At 35.2% G+C, this 17,533-nt stretch overlaps 1 protein-coding gene across 2 annotated transcripts in view; it reads left to right on the forward strand.

The window, feature by feature from the left end:
* FAF1 (Fas associated factor 1) overlaps nt 1-17,533 on the forward strand; it is a 190,910-nt gene that overhangs the window by 155,363 nt on the left and 18,014 nt on the right. For both annotated transcript variants that reach the window (XM_039320032.1, XM_039320031.1), the window contains exons 16-17: nt 9,914-9,994; nt 11,438-11,515. In XM_039320032.1, the coding sequence (XP_039175966.1) occupies nt 9,914-9,994; nt 11,438-11,515 (159 nt within the window). The remainder of the gene's footprint in view (nt 1-9,913; nt 9,995-11,437; nt 11,516-17,533) is intronic.

Consider the following 17,533-nt stretch of genomic DNA (forward strand, 5'->3'; position numbering starts at 1 on the left):
GCTGTTCTTTAGAAGAATAGCCATGAAGACCTGGCTCTTCATCCAGGCCTTCAGCAAGGGAGAGTATAGAGCCCCACTTCTTCACACTTGCCATCTTAATTTTTATATTCTGTTGTAATTTCTTTGTTTAACTCCTGGGAGCTGCCCAGATTAGTTGAATCAGTCAACATGCAAGTTGAATATATTATATTAAAAGGCGTGGAACAATATTATTATTATATACACATGAAAGCATTGCTGCTGGCCTTTTAGCTGGTGTTGGCCTTCATACACATCAATTTCTTTCTAAGAACTAGGATGTCATACTGTAGTATAGTATGCAGTATTATGCAGCTTATAAAAAGCTAGTTAACAACTACTTTGGTTTTTTACATGAATGTTTTTTCCAGAGTAAAAATTAAATAGTATTCCATTACTGATTTAATTTCAATATTGATAGACAACTTGCATTGTTTTGATATAGATATAATGTATATTACAAGTATGGATTGTTTAAAGATATCATATTTATTTGTGACATCTTCCTAGGGAAATAAATTGTGATACATTCTTTTTATATGGGAATACAGTAATTAGGTTTGTGTGGTAATATCAGGAATTAGGTGATGAATGAATATAGGTTTGCTACAAAGATGAGCATCTAGTAAATAAGAAAAATATAGAAGTGATTAGGTCATAAAGAGAATAAATGAAGATCAAATCCACAGAACAAGTATATTAAATAAGAGTATATGAGTCAAGAGAGCAAGAAGAAGACCAAGAAAAATATACTTACATATACATTATGTCAGGTGTCAAACTCACGATGTCATATGACGTGTCATGATGTATCACGACTTTTTTCCCATCGCCAGCAATGGGGTGGGCACGGTTTCATCACGACGCATCCAGCCCACAGGCCGGCAGTTTGACACCCCTGATAATTTGTAGTAAGTGGGATTCTCAAAAGGAGAAAAGTGACAAATTTAAAAAATAAAATAAAATAAAATGGTATATGAACATGATAGAAGCATGAACAGTTTGCAAGGGTAGAAAGATATAGTGATGTATGATTAATGTTGTTGGTGAATCTTACTTATTTGTATTTTTACTTATTTTGTATTTTTTCTTTACTTATGTCTTTAATATTTTGTCAGTATTCCTTCCCTTCTGTATTCTGCATAGAAAGGGAATAGAGTGATTAAGAGATTTGCATATAACAAAACAAATAAAAAAGAAGGTTGAATCCTGGTTTAAGCTATTCTCAATTGGAGTTATATATTTTTCACAAAAATAATATTGCAATCATTGAGTCTTACTGCTTAAAACTACAGCTTTGTATCTAATGTGTTTGATTCAGAAGTGTTGCTTGGCTCTGTCTCAAATTAGAGAATTACAGTTTTAAATTGGGCCATTTAGGCCATTGAGTGTAACCATTGCTCAGAACAGAAATCTGAATTAAAGAATGCATAAGAGATGGTTGTCTGTCTTCTGCTTCAGCAGTAAAGGGGAGCACACCAACCCATCTATTTGGGTAATCGTTTCACTGTTGAACTGCTCTTGTGATGAGAATGTTAAATTCAGGTTCTGCCTTCCTGTAATTTAAATCCTTCATTCTGCATCCCATACTCTGTGACAATAGAGAGCAGGTCTTGACCTTTTTCTGTGTGACATCCTTTCAGGTATTTAAAGAATGCTGTCATATCCTCCTTCATCTTCTCTTTTCAAAGCTAAATGTCCACAGCTTCTTTGATCTTCATATGACATTGTTTTTAGTCCTCTAATCTTCCTTATTGTCTTTCTCTAAACTGGTTACTTCTAAACAGAACTGGACACAAACTCAGTAATGCTGCATACGTAGATTTAATACCTGCTGTGATTTGGAAATGATGTTTGTACTGATGCAGCTCATTGCATTTGTATTTTTTGTAGCCATGTCACATTGCTGATTAATATTCATTTTTCAGTCAATTACTATTCCAAGAAACTTTAGATATAAACTGTTATATCTCAGCCAAGTATTCCCTAACTAATATCTGTGCATTTTCATTTTAGCTTCCTAAATAAAGAACTTTGCACTTGTCTGTATTAAATTGCATTAATTGCAATTCTCTAGTCTTTCAAGATCATTTATCATTTTATTTCTTCTTCTGGAACATTAACTAAGCCACTTAGTTTTGTGATTCAGTAAATTTGATAAAGATTCCTTCAATCTCTTTAGTCAATTCATACTGAAGAATGGAACTGAAATTCTGAGTGGCTCACTTGATATCTCACTGCAATATGCTGAAGAACCATTGATAGCCAACATTTTTAAATTGGGGATTCACCAAATTGCTATGGCATTTTGTCTATAGCTTTCCCAAAATATAAAAAAGTTATTTGTTTTTGTTTTTTTAAAAAAGAGGTAAGATTAGGCTGGCCATAATAATCAGTGCTGATTATTACTGCATTGTTATCAAGACACCTAACAGAGCAAATCTTTTTATGATTTCCTTTAAGATCTTTCCAAATATTAATATCAGGTTGATTAGCAGCAAGGTCATCCATAAGCATTTATTCAAAGATAACATAAAAGTTTGGCCAGTCTATCAATAATTCCTTCACCCTTGAGTCAAGTTATCTAGCCCCTTATATTCAGATTCACTTCAAGTAAATAGCTCATCCATTGTTTTGTCTCCATCAGTCATACACTTAGGCCTGCCCTTCATGTTCTTCTTCATAGTTTCCTGGTGGAACGCATCTTTTTGTTATCGTTTTTGTCACTTTCACTGAGCAACTGATACACTGATTTTTCTTTTATTATCTTAGTTAAAGAAATCTAAAGAAGCTCTTTCTATGTTTCATTGCATCCCTTATAAATCTTAGTTTGATCTTTAGGTTTCCTGATTCCTTCTCTACAATTCTCGTTGTATACTTCCTGCACCTTCTTTGTTTTTCATATCCTCACTAAATTATTTGTGCAGTTTCTTTTCTGCTATTCCTTTTTTTTTCTTCATCAGAATTGTATTTTGTGTATCTGTGTGTGTGAAATTCCTGTACATCTTGAATTCCTTTTTCCTACGGATTACCCTTTTCTGTGGTCTCTGTGGAATGCAACGTCGTTCTTTCAGTTTGTTAAAATGTGCTTTTTTGAAGTCCAAGACATACATTCAATTAGACCATGTTTTACTGTAAAAGAGTTATAACTAAATCTTTCGCAATGTTGTAAAGGTGATGGAAATGTTAAAAGAATTGTTACTATAATGCTAGAAATTTACTCCATCAGAAGAATAAGTTTGCAAAAGTGTGGATCCAGATGACCAAAATTCAGAATACTTGAACGTTACCTGCTGTCATAACAAATAGTCTTTAAGTTTTCAAAAACTGTTGTTTTCACTTCAGAAAATTAGAATGCTCCCTGTCCATGGAACCTTTCTGTCATAAATCACTGGTAGGGATTTTTTTTCAGTTTAGTTACCATATTTTTCCAGAATTTTTTACAATGGTAGCCGTCATTTAGGCAGAATGATTGTAGACTTCATTAGTTTAATAGTTTGACAATGTTTTCCTGAGTAGCTAGGTCCTTGAGAGGATATTAGCTAGAGGCAATGACTGTTTATATCCATAGAAAAGCTAGTTTTAATGTTCTCTTTTTTAAAATTGATAGTCATCTGGGTAAAATCTAGCAGAGAGTGCCAAAAGAAATAGCAGTCGTGTATTATGCCTTTTGTGACTGAGGAGCATACAGTGTTAAAAACACATTTCTACAACCTCATTGTTTACATTTGGCTTTTAATGAGACTGTTGATTGATGACTCTAACATCACATGATGGGCAAGAACAAAGCATGAATTTGTCAAATACAAAACTAATGAGAAGAGATCCTTGATTAAATAATAGTATAACAATTCACCACACCTGCTTTGAGCCTCCCTTTGCTTTTTTTTTCTTCCTTGCCTGAGGAGGAGACTTCTCAATGGATTACAGTAACACTTTTTGACAAGCTTATACAGGGTGGAGTTCCTATGTACTGCCAGGACCCATTTGGCGATATCTAGATAATGCATTCTTTTTATTTTTGCTGTCAAAATTTATTACTGTAAAAGCATTGACTGTTACACAGCTGGCTTGACTTGTTCTCATTTTTAAGTTAATTAACAGAAGGACTGACAGTGTGTTTGTTTTTCTTGTTATGCAACATTTGACCATTATGGCTTTAGGATAAGTTTCATGAAAAATATCCTGCATTCCTTGAAAAAAAAAACACCTCTGTTTGCAAGTCCCTGCTGAAAATTTCTATTCATTTTAACTCCCCTCAGTTAATATTTCATTCTTTTGGCTGAAAATCTTGGTGATCATTGATCATTAAGCTGTGAAAAGCAACAATGGTAAGGGCCCTTTATTTTGAGATGTTCAGGTTTATTCACTGGGGAAAATACTCATCCATATTTGTACATATATGAATTAAATCCAAATTATGTTTCAGTTTTTGATCTCAAAACAAACAACCTTCATAGAGCAGCTACTTCTTTAAAAGTCCAGTTTAGCTGCTCATCTGCAATTGTAGCTCTAGGACAGACATGTCAAACTCGCGGTGTCACGTGATGTCGTGCAACATATTGGGACGTTTTTGCCATTGCCGGCAATGGGGTGGGTGCGGCTTCCGGATGACATGTCTGGCCCGCGGGCCGGCAGTTTGACACCCCTGCTCTAGGAAGAGGTTCTCATTTAGAAAAGTAAAAATGTCAGTTTGAATCACTTGTGAAATACCAGTGTATGATGGTTATTTTAGAATTCACTTTGCTTAGGCATAATATTCAAATGATACCATTTTTGAAGTGAGGCAGTCTCTCTATGCACTCTGCCCTTTCAGCATAAATAGTGAAAATTGTCATATAATTCTCACATAGCATGTTAAAATCTAATATGTTTTATTTATTAAATTCAAATGCATACACTGTTATCTGGTGAGCCAATTAATAGAATATATAAGTAGAAGTTAATAAATGAAACTGGTTGTACTGAAAATACAGTTGCCACTTCTGTCCATTTTTATGTGTCTGTCTAATTGCGGTCAAAGCTTTATCACATCATTTCAATGAATTTTGCCAATTTTGTGATTTCAGTATGATTTCTATATCATTCAACCTCCACAATAGTAACAAAAATATTTAAGAACTATTAATACTGTTTTCTGTCAATATTATTATATATTATTCAATAAAACATGTAATATATTATTAATAGTTCCCTTAAGTGTGTCAAGGTATATGGGAATTCTAGTTGAAACATTTGGAGAGTATTATATTACCTGTTTCAGGATTGAATCTCCGTTACTTACACACACACACACACACACACAGACACACACAGAAACACAGAGAAACACACACACACACACACACACCATTTAAATCTGTGGATAAATAGAATATTATGAAAGTGATTAAACTTCTGTGCTCAGGCACACAACCTTGAAGAGTATTTTTTTTTAATTCTATGCTGTTGCTATATACATATTTTTATTTAGAGAAACATGCTAATAAAAATTTGATACAGATATATTTTATCCATATAAGTAGTAAGTATCCTCATTGCCTTCTGAGTTTGCCAGAAGTTATTTCTGACATTTCAGATACTTCAATAAAAGTTATTCATTTTCACGCATTATGTTTTGGCCTTGAAAATATACATAATACATAGAATATATAAAATACAAATAAATTATATGCACACAGAGAAAGAAAGAGAGAGAAGAGAGAGAAAGAGAGAAGGGAGAGAGAGATCAAATTAAATAGTCATATATTAAATGCCACTGCTACAATTCAATAATTCTCAAAAGAATGTTATATTAAATTAAAAAAATAATTTTATAAGAGGCACATAGGGAAACTGTTATAAAAAATCATAAAACTCTTTCCTATTCGGAATATACTGCAATGTAAAAATATACAGAAAAAGTAATCTGCAGTATTCTGATTACAGTTAACAAGAAATACCATAGGTGAAAGGGACTTATAAATGATAATGACATACCTCACAAAAATATTTCATGTTAACAGAGAGAATGCAACCATTTTGGAACAAAATAAGCTAAGTCAATTTAAAAAAAACATAATTCTGAAGTTTTCAAATTAAATTCTGGAATAATCGAGTATAAAAATCAGAAGCTATGGGTTTTAGTCAGGCAGCTTTTACTAGATACTTCCATAAGCATATACATTTTATATACTCAGAAATTGTACAAGATTGTTATCTTAGAGGATGAAATTAATATTTTCTATGATGGCATTTTGTTTAGACAAATTGGGTTTTTTTTAACATACTCTTTATTAACATCAAGCCCTGTGTTTAACTTCAGGTGTGGCTCAGTAGAAACATTCTTATCCTTTGGGAAACAGAAAATATATAGATTTCAAAATGTGCTTTTTTTGCCTTATGGCAGAAATGGGCAATATATAAGTATTGCTGTACTACAGCACCCATCAGTCCTAGTTAAAATGACAGTGGAGATAATTGATGGAGGTTGCTGTTCAACAACATTTAATAAGTCATACATTGTCCTCCCATACTTTATGGAATGTGTAACCTGGTTAATGTCAACATATGGATAATACAGTTGTTTTCATATTTGCAGTATTTAGTTGGCTTAGAAGATCATTAAAGACTAGGTTTATGCCTAATTTGTTTTAAAATTAAACCTATGGAAAGGCAGTTATATACATGTGATAGTAACACCTTATTCCTGAAACTCAGCTTGCTTTTTCTTTTCCACTAGAACAGTGGTTCTCAACCTGTGGGTCAAATGACCATTTCACGGGGGTCACCAAACCATGCTGTCCGCCATTTTTTTCCCTTTTCCCTAGCTGTCCTACTCCCTCTTACTGGTGGCCACACCCACTTGGGGGTCACCACAACATGGGGAAATGTATTATGGGATCACGGCATTAGAAAGGTTGAGAATCACTGCACTAGAACAATCTTTCTGAACCTGAAAAGTAAACTAAGAATAGCATTTCTTTATAGAATTCAAATTAATTCAAATTCAAATTCTGTTGGATTAGCTCAACCTGTTCTATGGATTATGCTATTGTGTATAGAACCTCATATTATTCTTTCAGAATTACTTAAACTGTAGCTAAATACTGGAAGAAAAAAATTCTCCCCAATGAAAAAAGCAAGGCTTTAATAATTTATATTAAAATGCTGGTTTAAATCTATAAAGCCTTTCATGGATTGGCACCTGTTATCATCAGAACTACACCTCCCCATTAGAGTCAGTCTGAACCCTTTGATCCTACCAGGAGAACCAGTTGGTTGTGACCTTCATTTTTGGAAGGTTAGGGGCCAATGTCTGGAAGCATTGATTCTTGGTAGTGGGGCTTGGCCCTCTCAAATGATCCCCTATTGGAGACTTGTCTACCTCCACATTGTCTGTGTCCTAGAAAAAGCTGAAGGGTTTTTTCGGTGTGCAATTTTATTTTGGGTTTTAATGTTTTATGGTATATACACACATATACGCACATACTATATATGTAAACTTTTCTCTGCTTGACTTTTATTGTTGTAGATTTTAATAATCCTCAAATGTTGATTTTATCCTCTTTCTCATTTATCTTCCTTCTTAGTAGTCTTTTCAGTTTTAAAAAGTTTTCTCTTTTGAAATCAAATATTATTGCATTACATCTCCCCGTTCACACCCAAATTAAAGTTATTAGCATTGTGCTCAGTATTTCCAGTCCCTAAGAAACAACTAAAACAAAAAGGAAGAAGGCAAAATCTATTCACAAACCAAGAGATAGTGTAATTTGAAATCACATTTTGAAATCTGGAAGGCCAAAAGCTAGACATGATAAATGTCTTCAGAGGATGATGAAATGCATGAAGTTGCCAAATGGTCTGTCCTCAACTGGGAATTCCAAAACCTAGTAGGACCACAGCAAAGGACTTTTCCCATGTCACTATATCTCAGATGGGTGTGGTATTCATGAATGGCTTGCTTGAAATGAGAAGATAACCAAAACAAAAAGGTAATTTTTGAGGAATTTGAGTTCTACAGGTAGTCCCTGTCTTACAACCACAATTGAGCCCAAAATTTCTGTTGCTAAGCAAAACATTTGTTACATGAATTTTACCCCATTTTACAACCTTTCCTATAACAGTTGTTAAGTGAATCTGGCTTTCCCATTGACTTTGCTTATCAGAAAGACATAAAAGGTGATCATATGACCCTGGGACATTGCAACCATCATAAATATGAGTCAGTTGCCAAGCATCCAAATTTCATTCATGTGGGGATGCTGTAACAGTCATAAGTCATAAATCACTTTTTTCAGTGCTGTTGTAACTTTGAACGATCACTAAATGAACTGTTTTAAGTCGAGGATTATCTGTACTTCACAACTTGCCCCTCTATCTCATAAAGAGAGGCTGCTGCTGTGTACTGATTACCCAGCGTTTATATGCGCTACTAAGAATATATTTTTAAAAATGGGTCAATTACACAGCAAAAGTGTTGAAAGTTGTAATGGATTAAGACCATCTACATCAGATATGTCAAACTCACGACGTCACGTGATGTCGCACAACATATCGGAGCTTTTTCGTCATTGCCGGCAATGGGGTGGGTGCGGCTCTGGTATGATGAAACCAGCCCGTGGGCCAGCAGTTTGACACCCCTGACCTACATGACATCTGAAGATGATAAAATGGAGAAGGAAAGTGCTGCTGCATAACTTTCCTAGAGGTGGCTTTACTCTGTTACTGTAAAGGCTCAGTGGAAGAGGTATGTCCTTTACTAAAGCTCCAAGGGACTAAGGGACTTTGAAAGGAAAGCTTGTTCTTGTGATATGCAAATATTTATTTTTGCATGTACAGAAGAGTATCACCATTTTGTCTGTAATCTTGTATACTGATGAATATAACATTGTAAATTGCTTGCGCTGCAGTGCAACGCTCATCTTAATTAAAACGTACCATTAAAAAAACTGTACAAATATTTTATATAGTTAAATCTGGCTTGGATAAATAATGTTCCATGGTCTAACAATGAACTTGATGAGAAGGTACATCTGAGTAAGAAACTGTTAACTTAAAATTGAATTCAGCAGTGTCATTTCACATCTTCGTGCTATAGCAAGCAGCCATGCATAATATATTTTTACATTCCTGAAATCCCTTTCCTGAAATCCCTTTATTAAAGAATAATGCCAAAAATGGAAGAATTAAATCTAGAGGAACTCCTGAAATCTTGAATTGTTGGCTTGAAAAAGAAAATTATCTGCCAATATGATCTCCAGTTGGGATAAATTTAGAGTCCCAATGCCTGTATTTACTGTATCTTTACAGTATATGCTGTCCATCTCACTTAGCAATTCTGGGAGCCAGCATGTTATAGTGTTATTGCAGCAAAGCAATGCATTTGCCAGGAAAGAAAATAGCAGCAACGGCAGAAAGTGGGAGAAATTATCAACAGCCAAAGGAGCTTGGGAGGAAACAGCATTGTTGGCCATTCTTCTTGTTGGGATAATTGATTCTCTTTATTGGAGGCATTTAAGCAAAGGCTGACAGCCATCTGTCAGGGATATTCTTGTTGATTACAGTATGGATATGGTTCACTTAGTAGGAATTAGTTGGGAACTTCCAGATTCCAACTCTAAGATTTGATGATAACCAATTTTGTTCAGATCAAAAAAGTATACTAGTTAATACCAAACTAAAAGATTGTAGCCCATTGTAGTTGTGTCAAAATCAAGGCAGAGAAATGCCCAGAAAAATAATTTCTTACACTTCACTGACTATCCAGTTCCTTTCTTTCAACCTGTGTTCTCCAAATGTTAGTATACTGTAAACAAAGGACAGGTGTTCCAAAACAGGTATTTGCACCTGGATGAATATTGATTTTGAAATACCAAACTAGTTTTTTTATCTTCCTGTCTTTTTCCTATCCCAGGATGAACGTGAGGCCCGAGAAAATGTGAAGAGAGAACAAGATGAAGCTTACCGAATCTCTCTGGAAGCTGATAGGGCAAAAGTATGTATCAATCATTGCAAAGCATACAATGTTTAAGACTAATCTTAAGAAATAGTTTAGTTAATTATTAATCTAAATCAGATCATGTTTTGTCACCAGTGTTGTCACTTGTATCCCAGGGTCTGGTCCCTTTCCTAATCCTTTTCAGAGAGTCATCAAGGCCCTCCTATACTTGTGATGAGGAGAGAAGATCTCCATCACACTGACATTCTGAGAAATGTGGGTTTCCTATTGGAGAAATCTCATAATGTTCTGTTGTTCCTACTGGAAAGGACCTGTTTCAGTAAAAAAAGGTTGCTTGGCTACAATTGCTTTTGGTACTACTTTTCTCAATCAATCATTATAACTTTACTAGAAAAAGAAATATGTTATTCTTTTAGTAAACACATGACTGCAACCTTCTGCTGCTTTCAGTCTATCATAGTAACCTTCCGTAACCCCCAAATTCTCAGAAAATACCTACTTTGATATCACCTTTGATATGAATGGTTTCACTTTAACACTATAAAAATATACCATAGTAATAAATAAATCAATTCTTTACTACTTTACCATATATCCAAAATTGTCTCTTTCTGTTGATTTTCTCAATCTGCCTAGTAATATTCAATCCTGCCACAATAATGCAAATAGGGAAAGAACTCGAATATAAAAATATGTGGAAGTGAAAGAAATAAAGTAAAAGTAACTATAGTCATATCTAATATTATTAAAAATTTAATGATAATTGGATTAATGCTTGGAGTAAAAACAAGGCAAGTTACATGATTCCAGTTCAGTGACAACACGGGAGGAGGATCTTAAAACTATGCAGATTATTAGACCTATGAACCATCTTGCTTTCTGAAATACATTGTTTGGGAGACCAGGTTCTCTGAGGAAACATCTATGTGCAAAGTGAGATCCTTCAGTTAAGAAGATTTCCTGATTGGCTATTATCCTTCAGGTAAAGGAACCTTCACACATGGAGAGAGAGAGAGAGAGAGAGAGAGAGAGAGAGAGAGAGAGAGAGAGAGAGAGAGAGAGAGAGAGAGAGAGATTTTAAAGAATTCACTTTGGCAATTTGTACAGCAGCATCCATGGCTTTGATCATGCTGCTTTGACTTCCATTATGCTTGTTTTGATCTACTGAAGGTTGCCAAAAATGGATGCTTTTCTCAGGGGCAGGGCTTGCCTACAGGGTTCATGGTTATTTTCACAGAGTTTCCAGCATGGTGAGAACAATATTAGACTGCCTATTATTATTATTTTTTAAAAAAAGGTCTGAATAGTTCTCAGAGTCTAAAAGAAGGATCGTTTTCAGTAGAGAGAAACAGATATAGGGTTCAGATATATTTTTTCTGAGTCATTAGTATTGTGTCTGTGAAGAAATGTAAACCATTCAAATATGGAAAGCCATGCAAATCATAAATTCTGTTTATTAATTTATCACTTGTTCTGCAGCGGGAAGCACAAGAAAGAGAAATTGCAGAGCAGTTTCGCTTGGAACAGATTAGAAAAGAACAAGAGGAAGAGCGTGAAGTAAGTGAGTTTAACTTTTTATTCAACTGTACACTAACAACTGTGTAAGGGAAGCTACTAGCTGTAGTTCTGATGTTTTTTGTTGAAAATAAAGTGTTTTCCTGTTTAGATGTTTTCTACCAGAAGGAAAACATAGGTGTCTGGTATAAAGTGTGAAGTGATAAAATGCACATTGTGACATCATGGAAGTTTCATCATTCCTGTCCACCATTCCCCAGGAATGCTGACAAAGAAGAAATGAGTATCTAAGCTAATTTTTTTTTTATCAAAACCACCATAACTATATTTCAGATGATCTCTTCCAAAGAGATTTTGAATATCATTTTTATATAATCTTTTTACTTTTTCAGTTTCTCCCTATCTTAATATTTCTGTTCAATATCCTCTTTCTCTAACTGTCCGTACTGTATTTACTTACTTACTTACATTGTTATATGCCTACCTATTTGACTACCAAGGTTAAAAATGCCCCCAAACAGTATAAGAATCATCAAATAACCACAGAAATCAAATCCTGCTGAAGAATTCACTTATTTTCCTACATAGTCATTTAGTCACCAACATTACCAGATTCCCCAGACCAGATGGCAAACCCATGCTTTCTTACTCTTCTAGAAGGCTAACAATATTGGGGTCAGTCTCAACTCAGGTCAATATAGGCATAGAATAATTTTACTCTTGTGTAATTTTGTTGGAGCATAAATTTTGCTATTTAACTATTTAGAATGTCCTTTCAGAATTTTTTTTATAGAAAGCTGCAGAATAAGTCTGCCTTTTATGCCTGTAATTGGACTCTTTCTCAATGCAAATAGCTATAAAAGAGAAAAATATTTATATATCAGAACAAAAACATTATTCACAAAGCTGGGTAAAAACATTCCTTTTATATACATATTACCTATAGTCCACTGCTATATCACAGAGTTTGTTTATATGATGTCCTTTCATTCAACTTCTGTTTGATAGCCAGTCATTCATCTGTCCACATAATGAATCATCTTTTTTTATATCTGCAGTGCAGATCCAAGAATTGTTAACTTTATTCTTCCTTCATTGTTCTTTAAGTGTGTTCACTGATATAGAATATCCATTGTAAATATCTATTTTCTGCTAAAGCTTTAGAGAGTAGTTACTTTGGAGGGGAAGTTATTCTTTACATAATAAAAATAGATCTTTCTAAGCTGCTGTTTGTTTTTTCTAGTATAATTGCTTGGGTTCAGTAAATACTATTGCATTTGTTATACAGTATTGGTAAATGTCAAAATACAATGATAGAAAGCAGGTGCCTCAGAAGAGAAAATACAAAAGGATAACAACATTCATCCATTTATAAAAGATTAAAATAAGTCCATTGTGCAGGTAAATGATAAAATAATAAAATATTTAAACATATGTACTATTTTCAATTTCATCTAGTCTAGCTCTTGTTTAATGCTGTTATGTACAGCATCTCTGTGACAGATGACTATCCGGTCTCTATTTGAAGTTCTCCAGTGAAGAATTCACCACTTCATGTGGCAATAATGTTCCCCATCTGATACTTCATACAATCAGGAAAGTTCTCCTGACATGTAGCCTAAACCAATGTACTTGCAATTGTAGCCCGTTGATTATGATTTCTACTTTCTGGTACATTTGACAATAAGTGCATCCCTTTTGTGTTGACAATGCTTCTGCTATCCTTCCTTAATCCTCTCAGTGCAGAGAGTGGTGAGGATGGCAGAAAAGATTATAGGCATTTCTCTCCCTTCCATCCAGACATAGTATATAAGCACTGCTTGAGCAGGGTCCGCAAGACACTACACATCCTCTTCATCACCGGTTGTCCTTGTTACCTTCTGGGAAGAGGCTTTGTGGTATCCGAAGCAGAACATCCAGATTCAGTCACAGTTTTGTTCCATACAGTATTAACCTTGTAAACTCTAAAGCTTCTCTTTCCACTATGTATTCAAGATGGACAGTGATTAATATTTATATGTTATTTATATGTAAGGGTGTAGGTTTATATATATGTTGTAGATAGAATATTTAAATGTGTGGTATATATGTGTACATTTTTGAGAGCAAGCAACAAAATTTCATTTTTAATGTGTGCCAATGTGCCCACAGTAAAAAAATGACAATAAAGATTATCTATTCTATTCTAATAGTAAGCTAATCATCTTCAGATCTTTTAATTGTTCATCATCATCACTATCAGCATCATTATTTTAGCCATTGTCTATTCACTGCAGGATGAAGGCCTCTTCCTTATGTTTCCAACCTATATGGCCCTGAGCTTTCTTTTGCCAATTGGGCCCACAATCAGTCTTGTTTTAGGTCTCTTTGTGGGTTAATAGGGGTTAATTTCTAGGCTCCTTGCCATTTAGGTGCCATTCTTTTGAATTCAGTTTGCATTTTTGAACTGTGATTTCCCAAACTGGAGACAATATTTGAAGTGCGATTCAATGAGGGCAGAGTAAATTGGAACAGTTATTTCCCATGATCTAAAGTGTATATTCCTGTTAATATGTACTAAAATAGCCATTGTCTTTTTAGCAGCTGGATTATACTATTAGATCATGTTTATTTTGTGGTTGACAAGAACACCCAGACCCCTTTCACATGTACTACTCACAAACCAGGTTTCTTCCATGGTATATTTATGTCTTACATTTTTCATATTCAGATGCATAACTGTATTTCTCTTCATTTCAGCTCATTGCACAAGCCTGTTTTGATTTTTTTTTTAATATTTCTTTCTTCACTAAAGAATTAATCTTCCTTCCAGCTTTGTGTCTCCCGCAAACTTGATAAATTTTTCCTCAATTCCCTCATCCAAGAACCTGGTTAAATGTTGAAAGACAGAGAGTGCAATATAAAGGCCTATGGCATGCATCCATTAACAAGCTTTCTGGGGTACATTCAGCCAATTGTGAGTCTGCTTAATGACTATCATCTAGCCTGTATTTTACCATTTTATTAAGGAGAATATCATGAGACACTTTATCAAAGGCTTTGCTTGAGCTGCACTTAGATGCACTCATATTTATGGCATTTTGGTAACTCTACCAAGAAAAGAAGATGACTCTGACATGATTTGTTCGCAACAAGCCAGTGCTGGATCCTTTTAATTGTAGTATGTTTGTCCAAGGGCTCACAAACAAGCTATTTATTATGGCTTGATCTGAGACTGAAGAGAATCACCAGTAGTTGTCAGTCCCTTTTCAGAATTGATTCAGACTCAAGGCAGTTGGCTGCTAACTTAAGAGTTAGATGCTGAACTTGGGAGAGTGCCAAGCCTCAGAATGCACCATCAGCTAAACACAGCTCAGCAATGAAGTTCTGGACAACTCTTTGAAAGGAGAAGGCATTATTTCCCCTAATTAGATAAAACCTGGAGCTCTGGCTATATAACATCATCCTCCAGACTCTCTCCCTGGTTAGAAACAAAGGTCTTGCATCCTGCCCTGAATTCTTGTAATCTAATGTTCCAAGGGCAGCTACTCCTTGTCTTGTGGATAGCATCAGCTTTAACTTTGAACTGGCTACTGTGGATTCTTGAAACACAGACTGTTTCTTTAATAACCTGGTATATCTGCCTTAAATTTCATGCAGCTTGCAAAGTGATCTCCTTGTTACAATTTATGGAGGGTCATATTATTATTATTCTCACCTTTTTTATATGTAGTGTGAAACAGCAAACATACCTAATACTCATATTATCTATTTTCCTCATATCAACAACTCTGTTGGGCTCCTTAACCATTAATCAAACTGACTCCCTATTATAAATATATATATTACATTATGATATGATACAATGTAAGATATGCTTATTCACAGTGCTTTTTTTCTTAAAAAAAAAAAAAAGGTGCCAGAACTCACACACGTCATACAACCCGCCTTGCCTGCCCTACAAGGTTCCATCCAAAAAAGGTGCCGGAACTCCGTTCTGGGCATTCTATGAGAAAAAAAGCCCTGCTTATTCAGATCTATTCAAGCCTTTATTTATGCCTCATAGCCAGTGCTTATGTGTGCTTATTTTTGCCCTTGACTACTGAGAGTGTCAAGCCTATAATAGAGGAGTACAATCGAGAAAGAAAAATTTACAATGAATCTTATTAACTAAGTTGTGTATCGTGAAGTAAATAAGAGGTTGGTATACAGAATCTTGGAAATCAGATAAGCCTAAACTCTAGCACATTCATTCTTAAATTTATTGTGATAGGGCTCCTGTGATCTATTTGAACCTCTTTTGGACTTACACATAGTTTTCTTGACAAAATTTCAGAAGTGGTTTGCCTTTGCCTGCTCTCTATGGCTAAGAGAGAACGCAACTGGCTTATGGTCACCCAGCTGGCTTTGCATGTCACAGTCTTCTGATTTCTACCTGATCTCTTTACTACTATATCAGACTGGCTCTCTACAGAGAGATTTATGAGAAGCCAAAGTTCTCAAAGTTCAAGATTTTTAAGTTACCTTGCATTTTGTTGATGACAAGTCTGAAGTTGCCTATTATAGATCTCGGGCTGATAGGTCTACAGTCTAAAGCAGGGATGATATTTTCTGTCTTCCAAGCTTCTGGAATCTTGCTTGCCTTCTCTCAAAGGTTACTGCAAGAGTTCTGAGATCAACCATTAACCTATTACCCATTCACAACCTTTTCTCACAATGGATCTACAACCTCTTTGGCTTTATTGCTAACATATCCAAATAGCTCATTTTTGTTGGTTTTGCAGGCGTGGGTGTGGGTTTCTTTTGTAAGCCTTATGTCAAATTCTTGGGCAGCTGCCTAAATTAAAGGTGATTCTTTTCCAAACATGCTTTCTCAGAGTTCTCATTAGCAAGTTTTATTGAGGTAGACTGATTACAAGAATTTCATCTCCTGACATCATTTGGGATTGCAGGTAGCTGCCCAGTTCAACTCAGCGGAGAACCACCCACCATCACTAGACACTTCTTTTTCAAAGTGACTCTTGGCTTAAGTCCATGGGGGGACTATATGTTTTTGCTAGTGTTCTGTAGAAGGTTTGCTCAGGTAGTTGTGGACCATCTTCTAGAGGGAGAACCATAATTACCCCTGGATGTCTCCTAATCCTTTTGCCTTTTTTGATCACGTGAGCTGTTGTCTCTGCCAAAGTCCCCCCCACCCCACCCGGATCTATGTATTCACTTTCTCTGGCTTCTCTGAGTATGTCCATTGTCCTGTCCAGGAACTTCTCATTTCCACTGATGTGTTGTGGTTTGGAAACACTTTCTTTATGCCCTTTAACTCTCTCTTTCAAGAAGAAAACAAGATTGCACTTGCAGGTGTATTTTGGATCTTCTTCAGCCAGGAAAACAAACATTGTACACACCATGATTCCCTCACCCCCCTCTTCTGATTACTCTAGCCACTTTCCTATGAAAACCTCCTTGTTTGCTGACTGAACTTATGAGCAAACTTATGAGCAAACACAAAGCTGTTTTCTGGAAACTGGATTCCTTATATAACTCCTTGAGCTGTCTCAGCAAGGTCAACAAGGACCATGCTGTAATCAGACACAATGGGTAGTCAACAGTACTCTGGAAATGAAAAGTAATCTATCAGCAGCACTTAGGAAACAGCAGTTTTTTCCTTTCTCTTTTCCTCTTTTTTTTCTTATCTGCTTTGTATAGTTCACTTGCCAAACTCCTATTTTCCAATCAGACGCCAAGTAAGCTTCCAGTGGATTTTATTAAAGTCTCTGGAAGGAATGGAGAAGTGTCTCTACTTTCTCTCCTTCCTTAATGTCAACAACTGGATGCGTCGAATGCAAATGATGCCTGCCACATAGCAACACATTAACCTCCCAGATATACATTATTTGTTACTTGTTGGCCCATTTGAGATAATATATATAAAACCTTTGCAGAGTATATTTTCTACAGTTGCTTTGGGTTCTTGTTCTTAGGTATTGCTTTGTAAGCTTAAAAACATCAAAAGTGTGGAGGCAAAAAGACAAAAGTTCTAATCTATAGTATGTGCATATAACTTTTGGACATGCTTATTTGTAC

Source organism: Crotalus tigris, unplaced genomic scaffold, assembly GCF_016545835.1.
Source record: "Crotalus tigris isolate CLP2741 ecotype Arizona unplaced genomic scaffold, ASM1654583v1 scf7180000023617.9722795, whole genome shotgun sequence".
NCBI classification, from domain to species: domain Eukaryota; kingdom Metazoa; phylum Chordata; class Lepidosauria; order Squamata; family Viperidae; genus Crotalus; species Crotalus tigris.